Below are 27,811 nucleotides of genomic sequence, written 5' to 3'. Positions count from 1 at the left end.
ACAAAAAATCGATAGTCTTCTTTACACACTGCCACTGTTGTGCACCTTAAAAGCATGGACCTAAGTTTAAGTACAGTCACTTTCTAGTTTGGTAACTTGTGAGACTCCCTGAACCTCCGTTTCCTCTAAAATGGCACAAATCATAGCAATACACCTTGTAGATTGTTGAGGGGTCGTGGGAGAGCACATAAAACTAAGCACAGGGCCTGGCACTAAGTGAGTGCTCTGTATCTGGTTGGTTCTGTACCCTGAGGCAGCCAGGCTCAGCTTCCTGGCTTCAGAGATACAGATGGAACCATGCCATGGGTCAGGCCAGCTGTTTAGGGTTTAGATGGCAAACAGAACCGCAACAGTGTTACTGAACATTTCACTACATTCTGGGCACTTGTGGAGGGCTTGACAAACATAGTATTTCAAGATTATTTCATGGTATTACACCATTAAAGCTGGGTTGGATAATTCTTGGGTAGAGCTTTTATAACATGTTGAACAGGATCCCCAACCACTACCCACTGAATGCCAGTAGCATTCTTCCCTGCCCATTGTAACAACCAAAAGTGTTGCTAGGAGTTCCCACTGTGGCAAAATGGGTTAAGGACCCGGCAGTGTCTCTTCAGCAGCGAAGGTTCAATCCCTGGCCTGGTGCAGTGGGTTAAGGATCCAGCGTTGCCACAGCTGTAGCAAAGATAGCAGCTGTAGCTCAGATTGAATCCCTGGCCTGGGAACTTCTATATGCCACAGGTTTGGCAAAAAAGAAAAAAAAGTCCAGACAGGAAGAGGATAAGCAAAATCACCCTGGGATTAGAACCACACCATACTTCATCCTTCCAGTGACCACAATAACCCCATGTAGTTGGAGTTCCCGTCCTGGTGCAGCGGTTAACGAATCTGACTAGGAACCATGAGGTTGCGGGTTCGATCCCTGGCCTTGCTCAGTGGGTTAAGGATCCAGCATTGCCGTGAGCTGTGGTGTAGGTCGCAGATGCGGCTCGGATCCCACGTTGCTGTGGCTCTGGCATAGGCTGGCAACAACAACTCTGATTTGACCCCTAGCCTGGGAACCTCCATATGCCGCGGGAGCGGCCCAAGAAATGGCAAAAAGACTAAATAAATAAGTAAATAAATAACCCTGTGTAGTAAGTACCATTATTGTCCAATATTAGGCATTAGACGGGAGGAAACCTGAAGAACAGAGAGGTTGGGTGATATACCTAAGAAATCAGTGCTGGGGTTCATACTCAAGCAGTCTGCCTGCCAAGCTCCTGTTCCTACCCATTATGTAAGAATCCCTCTTATCTTGCAGGAATGTTGTCTAGTTTAGAAACAGAAATCTGCTTCCCAATTAATCTTAATACATATTTGTAATTTTTACCTATGGGAGCAAATCCTCAAAACACCCCTGTGAGATTTCCACAGTCCCATTTTACAGATAGGGCAACTGAGGCCACTTGCTTAGGGTCACAAAGCCAGTAAATGAGAGGTCCTGGGACCTAGCTGCACATCAGCTACACATTAGAATCAGCAGGGGAACTTTTTTTTTTTTTTTTTGGCTGCACCCATGGCACGCAGGGCCTGCACCCCAGGCCAAGGATGGAACCCACACTACAGCAATGACCTGAGTTGCTGCAGTGATAACCCTGGACCCTTAAGGCACTGCACCACAGGAGAACTCCCTTAATGCCAAGTCTTGGTGACCCATGTAACCAGAGGCAGGCTGTATCCCCTCCCTGGAATATCTCAAAGATCAACTATCTGGAGGCACCTCCGCTTTCTGCCTAAGGTGAATCCATGCAGCCCATGGGGACCTTTTCCCTCTTCTCCACCTGAAGTCCCTCCCAAGGCTCCCCGCCCCCACCCCGCTCCCCAGTCACTCACTGCTGCCCTGGCTCACACTGCCAGATTCTCATTTATTCTCACGCACTCAGGGACAGGGTCTGAGAATGAAGGCCATAACAAAAGGGTCCCCAAGGCCAGCTGGGAAGAGAAGCACCGGCCTTCTACTGGTAAGGAATGATCCAGGGCTGGGAGAAGTGAGGTGTCTTCAGAGGGTGCCAAGGGTGTGCCAGAGTTGTCAATTGCTCCTCCATCACGAGCCACACTGGTCCAAGCAGTTGGGTGACTCTGGTTTGAATTCCTCCTGAAGTGCTAGTGTTCGCTCTGCAGGGACAAGGGGTGGCATTTCAAAGATACTGTTCCAGGAATTCCCATAGTGGCTCAGCGGGTTAAGAGCCTGACTAGTATCCATGAGAATGCAGGATTGATCCCTGGCCTTGCTCAGTAGGTTAAGGATCCAGCGTTGCCACAAGCCGTGGTGTAGGTCAAAGAGCTGGGATCTAGTGTGCTGTGGCTGTGGCATAGGCTGGCAACTGCAATTCAACGCCTAGCCTGGGAATGTCCATATGCCGCAAGTGCAGCCCCAAAAAAGAAAAAAAAAAAAAGAAAAGAAAAAAACCCACCAAAAACCAAAAACCCTGTACCAATACTCTCTCCTGAACCCACTTACACCCATGCCAGGAGGGGCTCACACTGCCTGAGGTCCCACTGGACAGGTGGGCAAGTGGAGGCCCAGGGCAAACCACCTTTCTCAAGGACGAGCAGACCACCTGACTCTAGTCTAGAATTCATCCCAGTAAGCCCAGGGTGCAAATGGGAGGATCTGGGCAAGACTGGAATGACCTGGTCTTCAGGGAGAAGAGTTTTGAAGGGGAGGAACCAAAAAGGACACCACCAGGGGAGTTCCTGTCGTGGCTCAGTGGTTAACAAATACAACTAGGAACCATGAGGTTGTGGGTTCGATCCCTGGCCTCACTTAGCGGGTTAAAGATCTGGTGTTGCTGTGCGCTGTGGTGTAGGTCAGAGATGAGGCTCAGATCCCACGTTGCTCTGGCTGTGGTGTAGCCCAGCAGCTACAGCTCCAATTGGACCCCTAGCCTGGGAACCTCCATATGCCACAGGTGCGGCCCTAAAAAGACCAAGAAAAATAAAAAATAAAAGGGGGACCAGCAGGACTGGAGGAGGCAAGAAACCTCTCTGGGAGTTCCCGTCATGGCGCAGTGGAAAAGAATCCAACTAGGAAACATGAGGTTTCAGGTTCAATCCCTGGCCTCACTCAGTGGGTTAAGGATCCGGCATTGCCATGAGCTGTGGTGTAGGTCGCAGACGCGGCTCAGATCTGGCGTTGCTGTGGTTCTGGAGTAGGCTGGCGGCTACAGCTCCAATTGGATCCCTAGGGTGGGAACCTCCATATGCTGTGGGTGCAGCCCTAGAAAAGACAAAAAAGACAAAAAAAAAAAAAGAAGAAACCTCTCTGGTCCTGTCCCTGAGTCCTTGGCCAGAGGAGATCAGGAGCTACCTGGACCACATCAGAGGGTGGCAGATGTGCTGGGCCCTCACCTGACATCAGTCTTCTTCTTGTGTCTTCTTGAACATGGCCATGGCTTCCTCTAACACTCCATCAGGGTCTAGAATTTTGACCTGGAGGGAAATAGCAGGGGTTGGTTTGGGAGCATGGAAAGCCCAAGCTGCCAGCCTTGGGTGTGCTGACAGCTTTTGGGGTTGCTGCCTGCTTCAGAGGGGGGTGCGGCATGCTTTGGTGGTGGTGTGGGGGGGTACTGCCAGCCTCTCTGGGGATGCATTGACTGAAAACAAAAAATCTTGTTTGTTTCCTGGCTGGGCTGGGCCAGGCCGGAGGTGTGGCTGGGGTTGCTGTTTTCTTTCCCTCTCTGGGTTGGGTGTGGCTTCAGGAATCTGATGAGAGCTGCCCACCTCAGGAATGGGGAACTTGGTGGGCTCAGGGGCCTCATCACGGCCAAAGTCAATCATTGTGCCACACTTGGCCACACTGTCGACCCAGAAGCCTTCAAACAGCTGACCATGGTCCAGGTGGAAGAAACGCCCCAACCCATTCTTCATGCCTCTCTCCCAGTAGCCTTCATAGCGGTTCCCGTTCTCTGGTGGGGAAGGACAGGGAGTCATCAGTGCTGGCCCACTGAACCAGAGCAGACTACACACACCCAGGCTGAACCCTCTGCCATTCCCAGACTAGACACCATGCCCCCCAGAAAGCTAGAAGGGAAGCAGGTTGGCTGGAGCAAGCTGGGCCAGGTGGGTAAAGTTAAATCTGGGACCACCAAATCATAAATCTTAGAGTCCTGGGTGTCAGTGACTTCCAGTTTCAGACCTGGTTCTCATCTCACCTCCACTACCTATCTGAAGTTGGATGAGGAATATCATTTCCTAGCTGTAAAAATGTAGCTAATAATACAGATAGGCTTTTTTTTTTTTTTTTTTTTGTCTTTATAGGGCTGCACCTGAGGCATATGGAGGTTCCCAGGCTAGGGGTTGAATCTGAGCTGTAGTCGCCAGCCTACGCTATAGCTACAGCAACCCCAGATCCAAGCCGCTTCTGCAACCTACACCACAGCTCACAGCAACACCAAATCCTTAACCCACTGAGCAAGGCCAGGGATCGAACCCACAACCTCATGGTTCCTAGTCAGATTCGTTTCCACTGTGCCAAGACAGGAACTCTGAGATAGCCAATGTTTTTCCAGCACTTACTCTGCCCAGTTCCATGCTATGTTTCTGACCTCCTTTCTCACAAAAAACAGCTCAGTGGAGAAAGGCAGACTCCATTTTACAGGTAGAACTTGAAAATCTCAAGGAATTTATTGACTTGCTCAAGGTCACAGAACTAGGAAGTGGCAGAGGCAGGATGTCACATCAAATCCTTTTCATCCTGGAGATTCATACTCTTTTTTCCTTTTTTCTTTTTTTTTTTTTTAAGGGCTGCACCCGTGGCATATGGGGGTTCCCAGGCTAGAAGTCCAGTTGAAGCTGCAGCTGCCAGCCTACACCACAGCCACAGCAATGCAGGATCTGAGTTGTGTCTGCGACCTACACCACAGCTCACAGCAATGCCGGATCCTTAACCCACTGAGCAAGGCCAGGGACCAAACCAGCAACCTCATATTCCTAGTTGGATTCGTTTCCACTGCGCCACAACAGGAACTCCCATACTCTTTTTTTTTTTTTTCTTTTTTCAGGCCGCACGCATGGCATATGGAAGTTCCCTGGCTAGGGGTCGAATCAGAGCTACAGTTGCTGGCCTACGCCAAAGCCACAGCAATGCAGGATCCAAGCCTCGTCTGTGACCTATACCACAGCTCATCGCAACGCCAGGTCCCTGACCCACTGAGCAAGGCCAGGGATCAAACCTGCATCCTCATGGATACTGGTTGGATTGTTTCTACTGCACCACAACAGGAACTACCCAGGGACTCATATTCTTAATCAGGAATCAATTCCACCTCTCATTGGATGGTGGTGGTGGTGCAAAAATAATGAGTTCCCTGGTGGTCTAGCAGGTAAAGGATATGGAGTTGTCACTGCTGTGGTGAGGGTTCAATCCCTGGCCTGAGAATTTCTGCATGCTGCCGGCGAGGCCAAAATAATAATAATAAAGCCGGGAGTTCCCGTCATGGCGCAGCGGAAACGAATCCGACTAGGAACCATGAGGTTTCGGGTTGGATCCCTGGCCTCGCTCAGTGGGTTAAGGATCTGGCGTTTCTGTGAGCTGTGGTGTAGGTCGAAGACGCGGCTCGGATCTGGCATTGTTGTGGCTGTGGTGTAAGCCGGCAGCTGTAGCTCGGATTCAACCCCTAGCCTGGGAACTCCCATATGCCGAAGGTGCACCCCTCAAAAGACAAAAAGATAAACAAACAAACAAACCTAAAGCTAACATTTCTCAGCTCAGACAGTAGCTGTGTGACTGAGTAAGTCACTTAACCATTTTGTCTCATTTCATCATTTGTAAAATGGGAACAGGAGTAGAACTTGCCTTGTAAAATTATTATGAAGATTAAATGAGCCCATACACAGACAAGACTTAGAAGAGTCCTGGATAAACTCTAGATCAGAGGTCAGCAAACTTTTCTGCAAAGGGCCAGACAGTATTTTTATTATTGCAGGCCATAGGGTCTCTGCAGAAGATGGTCAGCTCTGCCATTGCAGCACAAAAGCGGCCATGGACAATACTGTGTGCCAATAAAACTTTATTTACAAAAACATGCGTTGGGCTGGATTTTGCCCAAGGGCCATAGTTTGCTGAGCCCTGCTACATATTAGCATGTAGTGATGTCATCAAACACTTAATGTTACGTATCATGCTAAGCACTTTACAAATATAAACCTCATTTAACCTTCACAATAACCCTAGTTAAATTTTACTTTTACCCTTACTTTACAGATGAAAAAACTGAAGCATAGAGAGTTTAAGGAAATGAACTGCCAGAGGTTTCTCAACTAATAAGATCTTGAGCCAGAATTTGAACCCAGGCAGACTGGCTCCAGCATCCAAGTCTTAGAAGTGATGCATTTAGAGCTCCTTCACTGTGGGGGCCACAGCAGGCCCTCACTCACTAAACCAGGCCTATTACTAGAATTCAAAGGGAACCCTTTAGCACTTTTGACCTCATGACCAGATTGTATAACCTTGAGCAAAGGACTTAACCTCTTTGTGCCTCAGTTTATTTGTAAAGTGAGGATGACAAGAGTACCTATATATAGGATTGCAGTGTGGATTAAATGAACTCAGGGCTGTATAAGTGTAAGTTACGCCACAGCAATGCCAGATCCAAGCCACTGAGTGGGGCCAGGGATCGAGCCCTCATCCTTATGGATACTAGTGGGGTTTGATACCGCTGAGGCAGGATGGGAACCCCCCTCCAAAAGACAATATCTTAATTGTTTACATTGTTAGGCTCCCCTTTAGTATATAAACTCCCTGAGGGCAGGGACCAGGTCCATCATTCACCTCAACTCACTCAGGAGTAGGGGTATGCTGGGGCGTGGCCGGGTTAGGGGCCCGGTCTCGCCTCCGAGAAGTGTGGGTTAGGGGCGTGGCTTGGGGCGTGGTCAGCAGGCCTGGGGCGGGGCGGGGCACTCACTCAGGCGTAACATGCCCTCCCCGTCTGGCTTGTCGTTACACCACTGGCCTTCGTAGATGTCGCCATTGCTGTAGTACATGCGGCCCCACCCGCTGCGCTGGTTGCCACACCAGTCACCCTCGTAATACGCCTTGGGTCCGAAAAACTGGATCCCATAGCCCTGAAAGTGTAAAAGTGTCCCTGCTCACTGACGCCCCACATCACTAGGAACCCCCATCACCCTCCCTGGCACCCAAGCCACACATCTTATTTCTTTCCTGCTTCCTCTCTCAGGCCTCCTTCCAAGCTGTGTATTGAAAAATCTCCCAGGCTCTCCAGTTCCCTCTAGCCTTGTGCCTCTTCCTACAGCCCTCCGATATTTCTACCCTCCTCACTGGTCTTCCTCCGACACTTTGGCATTCTTCCAGGGCTCCGTGCACCTGCCGTACAGCTGCTCGATCTTTACATAGCCTACAGTAGAAGGATCTTTATGTAGCCTGTCTGATCACATTTGCCCTATCTCCCCAACTCTAATTTGACCCTATTAAAAGTCTAAGATGCAGTTCCTGTTGTGGCTCAGCAGCGGAAGAGCCTGACTAGTATCCATGAGGATGCAGGTTCGATCCCTGGCCTCATTCATTGGGTTAAGGATCTGGCGTTGCCACCAGCTGTGGTGTAGGTTGCAAAGGTGGCTTGGATCCGGTGTTGCTGTTGCCGTGGCGTAGGCTGGCAGCTGCAGCTCGGATTTGACCCCTAGCCCTTGGAACTTTCATATGCTGCAGGTGTGGACCTAAAAAAAAAAAAAAAAAAGGCACAGATACCTCTGAGAATCAGACCAAAGCTACAGAACTTCTCCCCAGAAAAAATGAACATAAATACAGCAGAAACAGCAACAGCAGAAAATCACAGACCTCCCAGCAGATCACACCTAAGGAGGCTGGATTAAGCAGCCCGAAATTCCTCAAAAAATTTCTCAAAATTCTGATCCCCCACAAATAACCTTCAAGGCCTCCACCTCCCTCCTCCCTCCCACCCCTGTGGGCAGACAAACCTCGGTGTTTAATAACTCCTTCCTTTTGCTACTTCTACCTCTCTTGCTATTTCCCCTTCTCCTTTTTTCTCCTAACTCCTTGCATCTTTTGGTATCACCATCTACAGGAAGCCTGCCCTGAATTCTCAGTGGACTTCCTCTGCACTTCTGTGAAGAACCTCTATCCTAGCACCATATTATATGTAAATTATTTATTTGCAGGAGCTCTGTCCCCATTGACAATAAATAATTTTGAGAGTAGAGATCATGAAATCCTGGGCTCTATGGGCTTGCCAGCCATGTGACCCCAGGCCAGGCACATCATCTATTGCACTTTTCTGAACTTGTTTCCTCATCAGTAAAATGGGAAGAATAATAATAACAATAATAGAAGTTCCCGTCATGGCACAGCAGGAAAACGAATCCAGCTAGGGTTGTGGGTTCAATCCCTGGCCTTGCTCAGTGGGTTAAGGATCCAGCATTGCCGTGAGCTGTGGTGTAGGTCGCAGACATGGCTCAGATCTGGCGTTGCTGTGACTCTGGCGTAGGCTGGCAGCTACAGCTCCCATTAGGCCCCTAGCCTAGGAAACTCCATATGCCGTGGGAGTGGCCCTAGAAAGACAAAAACAAAAAACAAAAAACAATAATAATGTTGATGTGAAAGTTTTACAATATATTGTGTGCCAGGGTCACAGTGGCAGTTGTTGAATAGCAGTACTGTAAGATTAACTGTCTCCATGACCTAGGGTGAGGATTTAGGTGTTTATGGGTTGAGGACCTGCCTCTGGCTGGGTCCTACCCCTCAGGAACTTCCTCTCTTGGCCAAGGGTGTGGCCTCTGCTTTCTTTCCTGTTACCATTTTTCCCACCACCACCTCACCTCTTATCAAGCCCCAGCAGAAGGGGGATTCTCAGAAAGGGTTGCCCAAGGAAAAGAAAGCCAGGAAATGAGTGTGGGGAGGAGAGTTTGCCCCTTCACAGCCTGGCTGGCTGCTCCTCCACACAGTGTTTCAAGGGCTCCTCCCTGGGCCCTCTCCTCTTGCTTCCTGTTTCCTGGGTTTTGTTCTGAGAAGGCTTCACCCACCCCTTCCTTCTCCCACTCACATAGCAACCCTATTCACCCTCACCCCCCATCTCTCCTCTCTTTCTCCCAGGCCTCTGGACTGCTATACACACACACACACACACACACACACACACACACACACAGCCTGCTTTCAGTATAACCCAAGCCCAGGTCATACTAAGAATCCCTCACAGATTTCTTATCGCCTCTCCACCAGCCTGAGTAGACTCTCCTGTGCTTTCCGGTCTTTTGGTCAGGAAGGCTGAGTGTGCCATAGCCATCTCGCTTCCCAAACTTCCAGTCCCCTTCATAGATGGCTCCTTTCTTCTTCCAGACCTGTGTTCCTTTCCCTGGGACGCAAAGATGGGTCAACACTACAAACATGGCCTTCAGGGGGTTGGGGGTGGGAGGAAACATGTGCTTTGTCTGCCTGGGGTGCAGAGGCCCCTAGACTGAGACAATTCTCAAGGACTGGGTCAAGGGTTATACTTAGTCTCTAAACCCCCAGCACCCAGGAAAACCCCAAGAAAGTTCCATTTCTACAGTCCTGAAGCCAAACAGATATAGCAAACCCCAAGCAGAAATCTGCTCTTTCAGTGTTTCGGCTTCATCTTTCAACAAAACTGAATGGACTTGCCAGATGGTCAGGATTTCTAGAAAATGTTCTGCTTATTTCTTTAGTTCTCAGGAACACACACAGAGACTTTCCTCCTTCCATTCCAGCCACTTCTGAGTTCTCCACTCCCATTTTCCATTCTGCCCTCCAACCCCTTTGGCATTCATGCTATTCCTGGAACCCACCAGATATGCTTCTGCCTCAGGGCTTTTGTACCCGCTTATCCTTTGGCCTGGAACACTCTTTCCCAAATATTCTCTCACTCCCTACCTCCTGCAAGCCTTTGTTAAAATCTCATTTTCTCACTGAGGCCTGTCCTGACCATCCCATTTAAAATTATAAACCTCTTTTATTCCCTTACCCTGATGTCTTTCTTTCCCATGTCACTTGTCAACACTTAACATCAGAGATAATTCATTTATCATTTATTGTCTATTGTCTATCTCTTCCAGGAGATTGCACACTCCACAAGGACACAGACTGGTCTCTTTTGTTCATTGCTCTATTTCCAGCGTGGAAGAACAGTGCCTGGCATGCAGCAGGTGAGCAATATTTGTTAAACAAAGGGATGAACACAATGTTTATGGAGTACCTATAGGCGCTAATTCATATCCTGGTCCTTGGTAGCTCAAGAACAAATTCAGCATTGTCCCTGTGAGTGTTCTGATCTAGTGCCACAAAATTTAACTCTCTGGGACTCAGGTTTCTCATCTGTAAAATGGGGATAAGAATATCTTGTGGGGTTGCTCTGATCACTAAATTCATTAGTATAGGTGGGACATTTAAGACAATGATGGCAAACAGGAAAGATGCTGTCAATGATTTTTGCCCTTAAGGTAGGGTCTAGTCACACTGTAGGGGATGAAGGATGGTTAGCATCAGTCCTCCTGCTAGTTTAGTTCCTTTCTAGAATCAGCCCTCCCTCACTCTCAAGCACAGAGGTTTTCAGGGGGCTGACTCCTCCTCCTCCTCCCAGCAAGCCTAGCCAATCAGTGTATTCTACCCACCTAGGCCACTGTGATTGGCTCAGTGAAGGGCATGTGACCCCAGTTGGTCCAATGAGGCTTTGCCTCCCAGAGGAAGGGAGAACTTACCAAGGTCTATGAGGCCCTATATGATTGGCCCTCCTGAACTGCCCCTCACTCTGTGTTCCATCCACACTGGCTTTCTAGTCCTGATCTTGAATAGGATGTGATACCCCAAAGCATCCTTCCATTTCTGTTTCCATTGGCTAGAAGAGGTGCTCCCCCTGGCTGGCTAATGGTTTTCATTCTCTAGGCTTGGCTCCAGCATCACTTTCTGACCATCTATGTTCTCATGGCCCCTTTTAAGGTTTCTCTCTGGTCCTTTTTACATCCCAATGTTACCACTTTCAGCTGTGTGGCCTTGAGTAAATCTCTTCCTCTCTCTGAGCCTGTTTCCTCATCTGTCAAATGCGATATTACCTATGGTGCAGATCTGTGAGAATGGAGGCACCCTGAGGGTTAGAATTCTTCCAGGTGCCCAGTAGAGGTTCTGGCTGGACTAGGAGCACAATGAGTGATAACAGAGTGAGTGGTCTAGGGAAACCAGTGAGGCCACCCTTTCCTTGCCCAGAATGACAACTCTCTTGACTGCTTCTAATCTGCTTATACTACAGCAGCCCCCTTCAACTTGGTCAAAAGGTGAATCAGGAGAGGGGGTGTTGGGCCTGGATTCTCCCACCCGCTTTCTGCAGCTCCAGCTCCATGAGCTCTATGCCTTCAGGGTGTGCAGGGAGGTGGGACTCACATAGAAGAAGGGCTCAGAAGGCCACTTCAGCCCACAAGGTCATATCACTGGTGGCATCCAGAGAATGGGAAATGGCTTTCTCAAAGTCACACAGCAACTCAGTGGTAGAGCCAGGATCAGAACTTCAGGGTCTTGAGCCCTAGTTCAAGGATCTGTCCATACCACAGGCTGCCCATAAGAACCAAAACATGCAAGCAGACATGTTTAACCACACACAGAGCTCCAAGCAGCTGCATAAAGTCTGGTCTTGGAGTTCCCTTGTGGCATAGATAGTTAAGGATCTGTTGTTGTCACTGCAGCAGCATGGGTGGCTGCTGTGGCATGGGTACGATCCCTGACCCTAAGAGTGGGTGTTGCATAACACACTGGGTGGGGTCAACTTTGGAGGGCTTCTTCTGATCCCTGCCATGCTCAGCTCTTAGAGAACATTCCCTAAGTCCCCCTTCTGCACAGACCCTTGGCTATATACTTGATAGATGTCATCTCTTAACAAATAGGTCTTATTCCCATTTTACAGATGGGGAAACTGAACCTCATTTTGGTGTAGTAATCTCTCAGGGTCACAGTTGGTGGAGCTGAGATTCTGACTCTGGTTTATGGACTCTAAAGTACTTAACACAGAAAGGCAGGAGAGAAGAGTGGTTAAGAGCAGAGTATCTAGGAGTTCCTGTTGTGGCTCAGTGGTAACGAATCCAACTAGTATCCATAAGGATGAGGGTTCGATCCCTGGCCTTGATCAGTGGGTTAAGGATCTGGCATTGCCATGAGCTGCAGTGTAGGTCACAGAGGCGGCTCGGATCCTGAGTTGCTGTGGCTGTGGCATAGACCTGCAGCTGTAGCTCCCATTTGACCCCTAGCCTGGGAACCTCCATATGCCATGGGTACAGCCCTCCAAAGACAAAAAAAAAAAAAAAGAAAGAAAGAAAAAAGAAAAAAAGGCAGAGAATCGGGAATTGCAAGACTGGATGGAGAAGCCACACCACATTTTTGTTTGTTTGTTTGTTTTGTCTTTTGTCTTTTTAGGGCCGAACCCATGGCATATGGAGGTTCCTAAGCTAGGGGACCAATCTGAGCTGTAACTACCAGCCTACACCACAGCCACAGCAACTCGGGATCTGATCCATGTCTGTGACCTGCAGCACAGCTCATGGCAACACCAAATCCTTAACCCACTGAGCAAGGCCAGGGATTAAACCCCCATCCTCATGAATACTAGTCAGGTTCATTAACCACTGAGCCACGACAGGAACTCCCACTTTTTTTTAATTATTATTTTTATGTGCTCCATACACAACCTTTTTTGAGTAAAAATTTTTTTTCCTACAGGGCTTAGTTTGTATCACAGAGTCTGTTAGTTAGACCAGGAGCCCAGCCCAGTTAAAGTCAGAGCCTCAATTACTTGGGTGGATGGTGTTAATACTTCCCCCTTCCCCTCCCTCTAGTTTGAAAGGCTGAGTTTGAATACTAGAATCCCAGCTGGGGGCCACCTTTTTCTCATGCTAGCCAGCCCTAGGCTGAGCCCAGGTCTCAGAGGGTAGGGAATGAGCCGGTGTCCTGAGAACCTGGCTGAGACTTCGGCTGGTGTCTAAAGACCACCTTGTCCCCTACTGGTCCCTGAAACCTTTGCTCAGCTAAAGTCAGGGTTGAGTTTGGTTCCACAGCCCCAGCATGCAGAGGCCTCTGGCTGGCCCAAGTCATCATTCACTTCTCAGGAACACATCTTATGTCCCCATAAGATGGCAAGTTGCTTCCTCGGCCCCAGTCCACCATGGCCCAGACCCCACACTTACCGTGTTTCATGTTGTCCTTCCACTCTCCCACATAGTGGTCGCCATTGACAGCATACACCTGGTGCCTCAGTCCATTCTTCTGGGACTTCTGGTCCCACTCTTTCCACAGGGGCTCCGACTTTTTCGGGCACTTGGAGATAGGCATTTGGCTGTTACTCTTGGACCAGAGGGTGCTGGCAAAGGGTTAGCACATCAGGGGCTCAGTTCACCCCAAGTAACACGAGGATCCTGGGGCTTCCCTGGGCAGACACTTGTCTGAGTTTAAGTGGGGTGAGTCATGTGTATTCTGAGTCCCTGGAGCAGATGAGCAGCCCTTGGGGGGATTCTTTTGTGCTGGACTGACCCTTGGCTGTCCCCTCCCTTGCCTCTCCAGGGCACCCCTGGGGCGGGGGATCTGATGGCACAATTGCTTGGGATGGGAACCCAGGGAAACCAGTAGAGCAGGGGGTTTGTGATGACTTTCAGTGCTAAAATTGGGACAGTGCTAGGCAGAGCAGGACAGGTGATCACCCTCCTACCTCTGACCTCTGCCTGGGTACTCTTCCTGTTTTTTTGTTTTTTTGTTTTGTTTTGTTTTGTTTTTTATATCAGAACTGTGCTCTCCTCCCTGGCTTGCCTGGTGGGGTTGTGGAGAGACTTTGGGTGGTCTAAGGTCTGTGCTCTTCCCATCCCCAGGATCTCCAGTGCAGACATTCATGTCCATTTGTCTCTCTCCAGGGAACTTGTGCAAGGTGATAAAGATGGTCTCCAGGAGTTCCCGCCCTGGCACAGTGAGTTAAGAACGTGAGTGCAGCAGCTCAGGACACTGCAGAGATGCAGGCGCAGTGGATCCAGCATTGCCACAGCTGTGGCATAAGAGGCAGCTGCGGCTCAGATTCTATATTTTGGTCTTTGGTCTTTTTAGGGCTGTGCCCAAGGTATATAGAAGTTCCCAGGCTAGGGGTTGAATTGCAGCTGCAGCTGCCAGCCTACACCACAGCAACAGCAACAATGGATCTGAGCTGTGTCTGAAACCTACACCACAGCTCATGGTAACACCGGATCCTTAACCCGTGAGTAAGGCCAGGGATTGAACCTGCATCCTCATGAATACTACTAGTCAGATTCATTTCTGCTGAGCCACGAAGGGAACTCCCAGATTTAGTCCTTGACCTGGTAACTAACATCTGCTGCAGGTGTGGCCATAAAAGAAAAAAAAAAGAAAAAGAAATCATCCAAATCATGGGGATCCATGTTTCCCCTCTGGAAACGCCATCTATCCTGCTCCGTGGGCATGGGAAATACACACACACACACACACACACACACATATGCAGACACATTCCAGTAGTGCTAGCAGCTAGGCATAGGGGGGTGGGGGAATAGGAAGATAGAGGAATGAGGGCATGGGGGCGGAGGAATACAGTGAACTATTTATTTATTTATTTATTTATTTTAGTTTTTAAATTTTTTTTGGTCTTTTTGCCATTTCTTGGGCCGCTCCCGCAGCATATGGAGGTTCCCAGGCTAGGGGTCTAATTGGAGCTGTAGCTGCCAGCCTACGCCAGAGCCACAGCAACGCGGGATCTGAGGAACCTCATGGTTCCTAGTCAGATTCGTTAACCACTGCGCCACAACGGGAACTCCAGAGTGAACTATTTAAGTATCAGTAGGCAGAGATATTAACAAATCAGCATGACCTCAGGGCTGAGCAGGTTTCAGGAGACAGTAGTGCCCCAGGCATCCACACACCCAGGGCTGGCATCACAGGTTCTCAACCACAACAGTGCACAGGGCCTGGTCCTTAGAAGGGCATGTGGGAGTTCCCATCATGGCTCAGCAGAAATGAATCTGACTGATATCCATGAGGACCCAGGTTCTATCCCTGCCCTTGCTCAGTGGGTTAAGGATCCTGCGTTGCCATGAGCTGTAGTGTAGGTCGAAGACCCGGCTCAGATCCCATGTGGTTGTGGCACAGGCCAGAGGCTACAGCTCCAATTCAACCCCTAGCCTGGGAATCTCCATATGCTGCAGGTGCAGCCCTAAAAAGACAAAAAAAAAAAAAAAAAGAAGGGCATATGCTTGGTTTTGGCTCTGCTGTCACTGTTTTGAAATTCTTAATATTTTATGAACTACGGCCTCGAATTTTCAGTTTGCACTCAGCCTTGCCCATTAAGTAGTTCCCTGTGGGGCCACAGCAGGGGCCTCCAGGAGTCTGACCAGGTTGGCCAACCAGACCCTACTAGCTAGTACATTTTTTTTTTCGGCTGTGCCTATGGCTTGTGGAAGTTCCTGGGCCAGGGACCAAACCTGAGCCACAGGAGTGACAACAGTAACCATAGCCACAGGAATGACAACACCGGATCCTTAACTTGCTGAGCCAGGAGAGAACTCAAGCAGGACATATTTTGACAATCATGCCTAGGAGCTGGGAGAGTCACTCTAGGCAAAGAAAATGTCCACGCAAAAACTGAGCAGAGGGAAACAGTCTCATGTCCTAATTTTTTTTTTTTTTACTTTTTTTGGCTTTTTTAGGGCCGCATGGGAGGCCTATGGAGATTCCCAAGCTAGGGGTCTGATCGGAGCTATAGCTGCCAGCCTACACCACAGCAACGTCAGATCTGAGCTGTGTCTGCAACCTACACCACAGCTCATGGCAACTCCGGATCCTTAACCCACTGAGGGAGGCCAGGGATTGAACCCACAACCTCATGGTTCTTAGTCAGATTTGTTTCTGCTGGGCCACGATGGGAACGCCTCAGGTCCTAAATTTAATGTTTTTCTTTTTTCTCCCATTTGCATGTACCACACATGCTATGATTAATCTTTATATTGGAATTAATTCACTTTAAAAAAATCAATACATTTATCCAAGAAAGAGATTTTAGATATCATTACTTAAGCCTTAGCTAGATACTGGGGCTTACAGCTGAGATTAACAAATGTTTAGAGAGGTGTTAATGCCATATTAACCCCAAACTGACACTTTCTCCTTGGTTTACTCAGAACTGTAAGAGAACTCAGAATCCAGTAACTTTCTCACCAGGTCACTGAGTGTTACTTAACGCTTCGTTAATATAACTCATCCTCTCACACTTGGGTAGAGCGGTAGATTCTACCCAGGGGGAGACTGCAGTCTTAATACATGAACTACTGATAGGAAAAGAATGCCTTGCAACGCGGTGCGCGGATTCTGCCCGGGTTGTTTTGATACTGAATGACAGTCATTACCACCATGGAAGGTGGAAGGAGTGGGGCCCAAAAGGCTGGGGGTCAGTCGCCAGCTCTTGCCCAGTCACATCTGTGCCCTCTCACCTGCGCTCTCCTGCCGGTTGGAGAGCAGAGTCGCAGGTCACTGCCTCCAGCCTCAATTGCCGCCCGCTTCGCGCGCACTGGTGTCCAGAGCCTGACCAGGGTCGCTATGGCAACGCGGGCCCCAGCAAAGCCGCGAAGCAGGGCCCGCCCCTTCCTGCCCAGACCTTGAGCTGGCGGGGCCGCGCGTGGGGAAGGCTGCAGATGCTACAGCTGCGCGAAAGAACGTCATCCGGCATGTGGAGGTCCAGTGCGGGCTGGTGCACCCGCCTGGTAGTCTTCCACACCCCAAACTCCTCTCCCGCCCTAGGTTCTCCTGGGCGAATACAATACCCCAAGCAGGCCAGAAAGGGTCAGAGGCTTTTCTGCCAAGTTGCAAAGACAAAGGTGAAAACTTGAAAGGAGAACCAGTATTACACCTGTTCTTTATTTTGTGGGAGTCTAGCTGGCTCCTTTGAGAATCTATGGGAAGCTATATAGCCCCTCCACCCCTGAAGATGCCTAGGCTTTACATATTCACAAGCCCGCCAAGTCCTCAGCTCACTGCATACAGGGGCTCTCCTGGTCACTCAGAGTAAAAGCCACAGTGCCTTACAATGGTTTCAAAGCCCTGTGTCATCTGTCCACCTCCGTCCCCTTTTCTCTGAGCTTGTCCCTGCTCTGCATACCCAATCTCACTGTACTGGAGCCTCACACTTGTTTCCTTGCTATTCCTGGAAAATGCTGGGCATGTTTCTGCCTCAGGGCCTTCGCCTGTTCTGTGCCCCCTGTCAGGCCATCTCTACCTCCAAATAGCAGCCTGGATCACTCCCTGCTCTCCAGGGCTTTATTCAAACATCATCTCAGTAAATCTTTGGACCATCTTATTTATATATATATATATATATTTTTTTATTACTCAAATGAATTTATCACATCGGTAGTTGTATTATGATCATAACAATCTGATTTCACAGGATTTCCATCCCACAGCCCGAGCACATTCCCCCCACCCCCCAAACTGTCTCCTCCGGAGACCATAAGTTTTTCAATGTCTGTGAGTCAGCATCTGTTCTGCAAAGAAGTTCCGTCTGTCCTTTTTTCAGATTCCACGTCAGTGAAAGCATTTGATGTTGGTGTCTCATTGTATGGCTGACTTCACTTAGCATGATAGTTTCTGGGTCCATCCATGTTGCTAAAAATGCTGGTATTTCGTTCTTTTTGATGACTGAGAAATATTCCATTGTGTATATGTGCCACATCTTCTTTAGCCACTCCTTTGTCGATGGACATTTAGGTTGTTTCCATGTCTTGGCTATTGCAAATAGTGCTGCAGTGAACATCGGAGTACATGTGTCTTTGCGAGTCGTGGTTTTCTCTGGATAGATGCCCAGGAGTGGGATTGCTGGATCAAATGGTAGTTCTATGTTTAGTTTTCTGAGGAATCTCCATACTGCTTTCCACAGTGGTTGCACCAATTTACAATCCTACCAACAGTGTACTAGGGTTCCTTTTTCTCCACACCCTCTCCAGCACTTACTGTTTGTAGACATTTGGATGATGGCCATTCTGGCTGGTGTAAGGTGGTACCTCATCGTGGTTTTGATTTGCATTTCTCTAATAATGAGTGACGCTGAACATATTTTCATGTGTTTCTTGGCCATCTGTATGTCTTCTTTGGAGAACTGTCTGTTTAGATCTTCTGCCCATTTTTGAATGGGATTGTTTGTTTTTTTGGTATTGGAGCTGCCGAAGTTGTTTATAAATTTTGGAGATTAATCTCTTATCAGTCCATTCATTGGCAAAGATTTTCTCCCATTGTGTGGATTGTCTTTTTGTGTTGTTTAGGGTTTCCTTTGCTGTGCAGAAACTTTGAAGTTTGAGTGGGTCCCATTTGTTTATTTTTCTTTTTATTGTCAATACTCTGATAGGTGGATCTGAGAAGATGTTGCTGTCATTTATGTCAGAGAGTGTTTTGCCTATGTTTTCCTCTAAGAATTTCATAGTGTCTGGTCTTATATCTAGGTCTTTAATCCATTTGGAGTTTATTTTTGTGTATGGTGTTAGGGAGTGTTCTAATTTCATTCTTTTCCATATGGCTGTCCAGTTTTCCCAGCACCACTTATGGAACAAGCTGTCCTTTCTCCATTGTATACTCTTGCCTCCTCTGTCATAAATTAGTTGGCTGCAGGTGCGTGGGTTTAATTCTGGGCTTTCTATCCTGTTCCACTGATCTATATGTCTGTCTTTGTGCCAGTACCTTGCAGTTTTGATGACTGTTGCTTTGTAGTATAGTCTGAAGTCCGGGAGCCTGGTTTCTCCAGCTCCATTTTTCTTTTTCAGGAGGTCTTTGGCTATTCTGGGTCTTTTGTACTTCCAAACAAACTTTAAAATATTTTGTTCAAGTTCTGTGAAAAATGTCCTTGGTAATTTGATAGGGATTGCATTGAATCTGTAGAGTGCCTTGGGTAGTATAGTCATTTTGATAATATGAACTCTTCCAATCCAGGAGCATGGTATATCTTTCCATCTATTTGTGTCATCTTTGATTTCTTTCATCAGTGGCTTGTAGTTTTCTTTTGTTTCTTTAGGTAGGTTTACTCCTAGGTATTTTATTCTTTTGGATGGTAAATGGGATTGCTTCCCTAATTTCCTTTTCTGCTTTTTCATTGTTAGTATATAGAAACGCTATCGATTTCTGTGTATTGATTTCGTATCCTGCAACTTTGCCAAATTCGTGGATAAGCTCTAACAGCTTTCTGGTAGAGTCTTTAGGATTCTCTAGGTATAGTATCATGTCATCTGCAAATAGTGAGAGTTTTACTTCTTCCTTTCCAATTTGGATTCCTTTTATTTCTTTTACTTCTCTGATTGCTGTGGCTAGGACTTCCAGAACTATGTTGAATAGTAGTGGCGAGAGCGGACATCCTTGTCTTGTTCCTGATCTCAGCAGGAATTCTTTCAGCTTTTCACCATTGAGAATGATGTTCGCTGTAGGTTTTTCCGTATATGGCCTTTATCATGTTGAGGTAGGTTCCCGTTATGCCCACTTTCTGAAGGGTTTTTATCAGAAATGGGTGTTGGATTTTGTCAAAGGCTTTTTCCGCATCTATTGAGAGGATCATATGATTTTTATTCTTCAGTTTGTTAATGTGGTGTATCACACTGATGGATTTGCGGATATTGAAGAATGCTTGCATCCCTGGGATAAATCCCACTTGATCATGATGTACAATCCTTTTAATGTATTGTTGGATGCGGTTTGCTAGTATTTTGTTGAGGATTTTTGCATCGATGTTCATCAGTGATATTGGCCTGTAGTTTTCTTTTTTTGTGGAGTCTTTGTCTGGTTTTGGTACCAGGGTGATGGTGGCCTCATAGAATGAGTTTGGGAGTATCCCTTCTTCTGCAATTTTTTGAAATAGTTTCAGAAGGAGAGGTGTTAACTCTTCTCTAAATGTTTGATAGAATTCGCCTGTGAAGCCATCTGGTCCTGGACTTTTGTTTGTTGGAAGTTTTTTAATCACAGTTTCAATTTCAGTTCTTGTGATGGGTCCATTCACCTTTTCTATTTCATCTTGGTTTAGTCTTGGAAGATTGTACTTTTCTAAGAATTTGTCCATTTCTTCTAGGTTTTCCATTTTATTGGCATATAGTTGCATACAGTAGTCTCTTATGATCCTTTGTATTTCTGTGGTGTCCGTTGTTACTTCTCCTTTTTCATTTCTAATGTCATTGATTCACGTCCTCTCTCTTTTTTTCTTGATAAGTCTGGCTAAGGGTTTCTCAATTTGTTGACCTTTTCAAAGAACCAGCTTTTCGTTTCATTGATCTTTTCTATGGTTTTCTTTGTTTTTATTTCATTGATTTCTGCTCTGATCTTTATGATTTCTTTCCTTCTGCTAACTTTAGGTCTTGTCTGTTCTTCTCTCTCAAGCTGCTTTAGATGTAAAGTTAGCTTGTTTATTTGGGCTTTTTCTTGTTTCCTGAGGTGGGCTTGTATTGCTATCAACTTTCCTCTTAGAATGGCTTTTGCTGCATCCCATAGGTTTTGGAATGTCGTATCTTTGCTGTCCTTTGCTTCTAGGTATTTTTAAATTTCCTCTTTGATTTCTTCAGTGATCCATTGGTTGTTTAGTAGCATGTTGTTTAGTCTCCACCTGTTTGTGTTTTTTGCAGTTTTCTTCTGGTTGTTGATTTCCAGTCATACAGCGTTGTGGTTGGAAAAGATGCTGATATGATTTCAGTTTTCTTAAAGTTACTGAGGTTGGATTTGTAGCCCAGGATATGGTCAATCTTAGAGAATGTTCCATGTGCACTTCAGAAAAATGTGTATTCTGTTGCTTTTGGATGAAATGTCCTATAAATATCCATTAAGTCCATCTGGTTTAATGCTTCATTCAGGGCCTGTGTTTCCTTATTGATTTTCTGTCTGGTTGATCTGTCCATTGCTATAAGTGGGGTGTTAAAGTCCCCCACTATGATTGTGTCATTGTCGATTTGCCTGAGGGGTTTTTAGGTAGCCTGTTTACTGAGGGGTGGGGCTGTGATCCCACCTGGGTTGTTGTTTGCCCTGGGGCTTCTCAGCGGCTGGCTGATGGGTGGGGCCAGATTTTCCCAAAATGGCCCCCTCAGAGAAAGGCACTGCGGCTAAATATTCCCAAGAGCTTTGCTTCCAATGTCCTTTACTCACAACAAGCCACATTCACCCCTGTTTTCCCAGGATGTCCTCCAAGAATTACAGTCAGGTTTGACCCAGATTCCCTTGGAGACTTTGCTTTGCCCTGGGACTCAGCGCACGTGAAAGTCTGTGTGTGCCTTTTAAGAATGGGGTCTCCGTTTCCCCCAATCCCATGGAGCTCTTGCGCACAAGCCCCACTGGCCTTCAATGCCAAATGCTCTGGGGCTCTTTCTCCCTGTGCCAGATCCCTACACGTGAGAGTTTTATGTGTGGCTCAGAACTCTCACTCCTGTAGGTGAGTCTCTGTGAACCAGTTAGTTTCCAGTCTGTGGAGCTTCCCACCCAGGAGGTATGGGGTTGTTTATATCACAAAATCGCCCCTCCTACCTCTTGATGTGGCCTCCTCTTTCTTCTGGAGTAGGGTATCTTTTTTAAGGTTTCCGGTCCATTTTGGTGAAGTGTGCTCAGTCTTTTTTTTTTTTTTTGTCTTTTTGTCTTGTTGTTGTTGTTGTTGTTGCTATTTCTTGGGCCGCTCCCTCGGCATATGGAGGTTCCCAGGCTAGGGGTCCAATCGGAGCTGTAGCCACCAGCCTACGCCAGAGCCACAGTAATGCGGGATCTGAGCCGCATCTGCAACCTACACCACAGCTCACGGCAACGCCGGATCGTTAACCCACTGAGCAAGGGCAGGGACCGAACCCGCAACCTCATGGTTCCTAGTCGGATTCGTTAACCACTGCGCCACGACGGGAACTCCATCAGTCTTTAGTTGTGAATTTTGTTGTTTTTAGGAGAGAAGTTGACCTCCAGTCCTTCTATTCCGCCATCTTAATCCTGTCTCTGGATCATCTTATTTATATTTATATATTTATTGTTTTGTTTTGTCTTTTTGCCTTTTCTAGGGCTGCACTTGCCGAATATAGAGGTTCCCAGGCTAGGGGTCTAATTAGAGCTGGGGCTGCCGGCCTACGCCAGAGCCACAGCAACGCGGCATCTGACCCGTGTCTGCGACCTACACCACAGCTCACAGCAACACCAGATCCTTAACCCACTGAGCAAGGCCAGGGATCGAACCCGCAAACTCATCGTTCCTAATCGGATTCGTTAACCACTGAGCCACGACGGGAACGCCCTACTTTTTTTTTTAAATTAAGGTATAATTGATTTACAATGTTGTGCCAATTAAAGGCAAAGATTTTTTTCTCACACTTTTAAGTGAAAAATTTCAAACACACAGAAAAACATAAGTAATAGTACAATGAATACCGTTATAACCTCTGCCTATACTGGGCCATTACTGGCATGTTGCCTTATGGAAACTGAGTCCTCATAAGACCAAGTTCCTTTGCTGAGTGTATGGTTTTTTTTTTTTTTGTCTTTTTAGGGCCGGACCCATGGCATATGGAAGTTCCCAGGCTAGGGGTCGAATTGCATTTGCAGCTGCCGGCCAACGCCACAGCCACAGCCACAGCCACAGCCACACCAGATCTGGGCCTCGTCTGCAACGTACACCACAGCTCACAGCACACTGGATCCTTAACCCACTGAGTGAGGCCAGAGATTGAACCCAGGTCCTCATGGATACTAGTTGGGTTCTTAATCTGCCGAACCACAATGGGAATGCCAGACTGTTACTGTTTTTAAAGCTTTTTGCAGACGTTCCCTGGTAGCTCAGCCGGTTAAATATCCAGCATTGTCACTGCAGTGGCTTGGATTACTGCTGTGGCGCAGGTTTGGAGAACTTCCGTATGACACAGGTATGGACAAAGAAAAAAAAAAAAAAAGAAAAGAAAGACATTTTCCTCTTCTCCTCAAGCTCAAGTACCTGGCCAGTTGTGCCAGCAGGTTCTATCCTGGTGCAAACCGTCCCTTTGCTGTGGCTTGTTTCAGAGCTGCCCTGCCACCCTCTGGTCTAGTTTCCTCTATCCCTAGGCCAGGCTAATACACAGCCTCAAGCCTCAGTCCCATCCCTGCAAGAGGTTTTTCACAACCCCTAATCAGATACTGGCTCAGAAGAACTGACTGTCCCTAGGGACAGGTTAAGGCTTATCTGCATATGTAAGCCAACTGGATGGGCAGTTTACGAATCCAGGAGTTTTATTCTCCTTATGGAGTCAGAATTTGGTGGCATTATTCACTCTTCAGTAGGTACCATCCATCACACCTTAATATGGCTACTCCTTAATACTAAAGTGCCAGGACATCAAAAGTGAGGGTTCCTGTCCCATACGCCCTTTGATAATTACTTGTCAGGTCTGAATGGGTCATTTAGCTGGGCTCTTCTCTAGGACCTTGTTTTCAGCTTGGGGTGAAGGGAGTTCTCCTGTGTAGTCTGGGGTTGGAGGGACTCCTCCACACATGCACAGATAAACATTGCTCTGGGGAGGCATATGCTTTGGCTGGAAGCCTAGATGTTCCACCTTGGCAAGAAATCCTGATTTCGTCCAATGCTTGCTGAGTTGTCAACTTCAGGGGCCGACACTCATGTGTAGTCCATTACTGAAAGCACCATCTAAATAAAACAAGAATAGGGCCTTCTGAAGCTGAGCAATCTGGGTCTCAACCTTCCCAGAAGTGGCATGAAGGACCCACCTGGAGATAACCCAACTGTCCATCAAGAAAAGGGAATTCCCTGATGGCTCAGCAGGTTTAGGGTCCAGCATCATCACTGCTGTGGCTCTGGTTACTGCTGTGCCACAGGTTTGATTGATCCCCAGCCTGGGAATTTCTGCACACTTCTGGTGTAGCCACAAAAAAAAAAAAAAAGGATGAATGCATAAACAAAATGTCATCTATCCATGCAGTGGATTATTATTCAACCGTAAAAAAGGAATGAAGTACTGCCACATGTTACAACACGGATGAATCTTGAAAACATTATGCTAAATGAAGGAAGCCAGACACAAGAGGTCATGTATTATTTCCATCCATATGAACTGTCCAGGATAGGAAAGTCTATAGATACAGAAAGTAAAATTAATGGTTAATTTGGGAGAGGGAAGACAGGGAGACAGGAAGGTGATAGTTGAAAGGCAGATTTTGGTTTGATTTTGTCTTGTGGTGATGAAAATATTCTAAAGATGACTGTGATGATGGGTGCATAACTTTGAGAATATACTAAGAACCACTGAGGTGTACATTTAAAAAGGGTAAATTGTATGGTAAGTGAATTCTCTCTTACAAAGCTGTTTTTAAGTCTTCAGTGCAGAATGAGCGCCCTCTAGGGGCTCTCAGATGTCCAGAGGGACTTATAAGCCACCCAACTTCGGCTAAATTAAAAATCAGAGAAATGCCTAAACTTAAAGTGCAGCAAATGTTTAAATTTTTATTGAAAGAGTTCCCGTTGTGGCTCAGCGGAAACAAATCTGACTAGTATCCATGAGGATGCAGGTGTTATCCCTGGCCTTGCTCAGTGGGTTAAGGATCTGGCATTGCCATGAGCTGTGGTGTAGGTGGCAAAGAAAGCTTGGATCCGGTGTTGCTGTGGCTGGGGTGGAGGCCTGTGGCTACAGCTCTGATTCGACCCCTAGCCTGGGAACTTCCATATGCTGTGGGTGCGGCCCTAAAGAGACAAAAAATCATAAAAATAAAATAAATCAATAAACAAATTTTTATTGAAGTATAAAATATGTATAGAAAAGGAAAAATATCATCAGGATATAGCTGATAGGTTTTTGCAAACTGAGCACATTTTTTTTGTCATGACTGACTCTCTGGGACTGTCTCTCTTGGAAATGATGTCAAAATTTGAGGAGTTCCCATCATGGCGCAGTGGTTAATGAATCCGACTAGGAACGACGAGGTTGTGGGTTTGATCCCCAGCCTTGATCAGTGGGTTAAGGATCCAGTGTGCTGTGAGCTGTGGTGTACGTTGCAGACGAGGCCCAGATCTGGTGTGGCTGTGGCTGTGGCTGTGGCTGTGGCGTTGGCCGGCAGCTGCAAATGCAATTCGACCCCTAGCCTGGGAACTTCCATATGCCATGGGTCCGGCCCTAAAAAGACAAAAAAAAAAAAAAAACCATACACTCAGCAAAGGAACTTGGTCTTATGAGGACTCAGTTTCCATAAGGCAACATGCCAGTAATGGCCCAGTATAGGCAGAGGTTATAACGGTATTCATTGTACTATTACTTATGTTTTTCTGTGTGTTTGAAATTTTTCACTTAAAAGTGTGAGAAAAAAATCTTTGCCTTTAATTGGCACAACATTGTAAATCAATTATACCTTAATTTAAAAAAAAAAGTAGGGCGTTCCCGTCGTGGCTCAGTGGTTAACGAATCCGATTAGGAACGATGAGTTTGCGGGTTCGATCCCTGGCCTTGCTCAGTGGGTTAAGGATCTGGTGTTGCTGTGAGCTGTGGTGTAGGTCGCAGACACGGGTCAGATGCCGCGTTGCTGTGGCTCTGGCGTAGGCCGGCAGCCCCAGCTCTAATTAGACCCCTAGCCTGGGAACCTCTATATTCGGCGAGTGCAGCCCTAGAAAAGACAAAAAAAAAAGCGCCTAAATTTGAGTTCTTTCATATATATGAGTCCCCCCTCCCCCCCAACTTTGTAACTTTTAGGATTTTATTGCATCTTTGGGGAATTAGTGGTAAAACAGATGGTTAGACAAAACCCATTATGTTTCAGTGGGTTAAGAAACCAACTATTATCCAAGAAGATTTGGGTTCAATCCCTGGCTCCATTCAGTGGGTTAAGGATCCAGTGTTGCTGTGAGCCTGTGGTGTAGGTTGCAGAAGAGGCTCAGATCTGGTGTTGGTGTGGCTGTGGCACAAGCTGGCAGTTACAGATGTGATTCAACCCCTAGCCTGGGAATCTTCATATGCCACAGATGCAGCCCTAAAAAGAAAACAAACAATTGTGCTCAATTGAGCCACTTATCTGCGCTGTAGTAGTACTGAAAAACAATCCTAATGTCATGATGTAAGACCTTGACACTGTAAATCGGCTATAATAAAAAAGTATTAAAAAACGATGTAAGACCTTGAGACAAGACCCCAAATGATTTTTTTTGTGTTTTATTTATTTATTTATTTTTTTATCTTTTTGTCATTTCTTGCCACTTCCATATGCTCCTGCGGCATATGGAAGTTCCCAGGCTAGGGAATCAGAGCTGTAGCCGCCAGCCTACGCCAGAGCCACAGCACCTCGGGATCCAAGGCACGTTTGCGACCCACACCACAGCTCATGGCAATGTCGGATCCCCGACCCACTGAGAGAGGCCAGGGATGGAACCCGAAACCTCATGGTTCCTAGTAGGAGTCATTAACCACTGAGCCATGACAGGAACTCCTGTGGTTTTTTTGTTTGTTTGTTTGTTTGTTTTGTCTTTTGTCTTCGACCTACACCACAGCTCACGGCAGCACCGGATCCTTAACCCACTGAGCAAGTCCAGGGATCAAACCTGCAAGCTCATGGTTCCTAGTCGGATTCGTTTCCGCTGTGCCACAATGGGAACTTCAAGAACCTAAATGTTTTACAGCCTCCTCAGTAAAATGTGCTTTTCCTTCTCAAAAAAGTATGAGGCCACTATAAAGGCACTCTGTAGGGCCCCTCTTTTCCCATCCTTTCTCTCCTTTCTTGATCTCCACTGTAAGGCCATCAATGAATTGGCTGTTGGTAAAATATCTATTGAAATTTAAGTTAAATAGAAATAAAAATTCAATTCCTGGAGTTCTCATTGTGGCGCAGCAGAAATGAATCAGACTAGTAACCATGAGGTTGTAGGTTCGACCCCTGCCCTCGCTCAGTGGGTTAAGGATCCAGCATTGCCAAGAGCTGAGGTGTAGGTCGAAGATACGGCTTGGATCCTGCATGGCTGTGGCTGTGGCGCAGGCCAGCAGCTGTAGCTCCGAATCAATTCAACCCCTAGCCTAGGAACCTCCATGTGCTGCGGGTGTGGCCCCCCCCCCCAAATTCAACTCCTCAGTTGTAATTGCCACCTTCCAAGTATTCAGTAGGCACATATGGTAACTTGCTATCCTAGGGGACAGCACAGGCAGATTCAGAACATTTCCTTTACCATAGAAAGTTCTACCTGACAGCACTGCTTGGGGATGAGCTCTCTATCCTTTCCTTGGAAAGTTTCCATTTCCTGCCCACAGTTCCCCAATCCGCCCCCCCCCCTTTTTTTAACTGATCAGCAAAATGCTCTCTCAGAAGCTAACATAATGTCTGCAGGGATAAGCCAGTGGAAATTACGGTGTTTGAAAATAGTTGTCAGCTACAAAAAGACAGCTAATAAATCATCCCATGAAAAATGCACAACCTCACTAGCAATTAGAGAAATAAAAGAACACTGCCATACCATTACATACTGTCTAGACTAGAAAAATGGCAACACTGTGGAGAAAGAGGCACCATGACAACTGCTAGCCATCGTGACAATTAGGTAATTCCTCCTGAACGACCACCTGGGATTACGTTACAGAAACTATAAAACTATTTTCTGACAAATTCCACTTAATGATTGCTATTTATTTATTTACTAGATAGCTGGCAAGAGCCACAGTACTTGGTACTTTCCATACCTTTTTTTTTTTTTTTGGTCTTTTTAGGGCCGAACCCGGGGCATATGGAGGTTCCCAGGCTAGGGGTCAAATTGGAGATACAGCTGCCAGCCTATGCCACAGCCACAGCAATGCAAGATCTAAGACTCTTCTG

The 27,811-nt window shown here is 47.0% G+C and overlaps 1 protein-coding gene across 1 annotated transcript; it reads right to left on the bottom strand.

The window, feature by feature from the left end:
• Positions 1-1,887: 1,887 nt before the first annotated feature.
• MORN3 (MORN repeat containing 3) lies at positions 1,888-16,771 on the bottom strand. Its single transcript, XM_047762234.1, has 7 exons — positions 16,492-16,771; positions 13,198-13,370; positions 9,214-9,371; positions 6,948-7,107; positions 3,766-3,950; positions 3,394-3,474; positions 1,888-2,157 (listed from the first exon to the last, which is right to left on the bottom strand). The coding sequence occupies exons 2-6, from the start codon at positions 13,340-13,342 to the stop codon at positions 3,400-3,402; spliced, it is 723 nt and encodes a 240-aa protein (XP_047618190.1). The 5' UTR covers positions 13,343-13,370; positions 16,492-16,771; the 3' UTR covers positions 1,888-2,157; positions 3,394-3,399.
• Positions 16,772-27,811: the final 11,040 nt, after the last annotated feature.

This window comes from Phacochoerus africanus, chromosome 15 (assembly GCF_016906955.1).
Source record: "Phacochoerus africanus isolate WHEZ1 chromosome 15, ROS_Pafr_v1, whole genome shotgun sequence".
Lineage (NCBI taxonomy): Eukaryota > Metazoa > Chordata > Mammalia > Artiodactyla > Suidae > Phacochoerus > Phacochoerus africanus.
The sequence above is the reverse complement of the archived record's forward strand: the minus strand, read 5'-3'. Positions and strand labels throughout refer to the sequence as shown.

Bases quoted from the DNA above. Each gene is read 5' to 3' on its own strand.
- MORN3 (XM_047762234.1), bottom strand. From the start codon at position 13,342: ATGCCTATCTCCAAGTGCCCGAAAAAGTCGGAGCCCCTGTGGAAAGAG. The intron at 7,108-9,213 runs GTGAGGGATTCT...TTACACTTTCAG, and splicing joins GGAGAGGCGATAAGAAATCT to GGCTATGGGATCCAGTTTTT. The intron at 3,475-3,765 runs GTGGGCAGCTCT...ATTTCCCTCCAG, and splicing joins CCAAGTTCCCCATTCCTGAG to GTCAAAATTCTAGACCCTGA.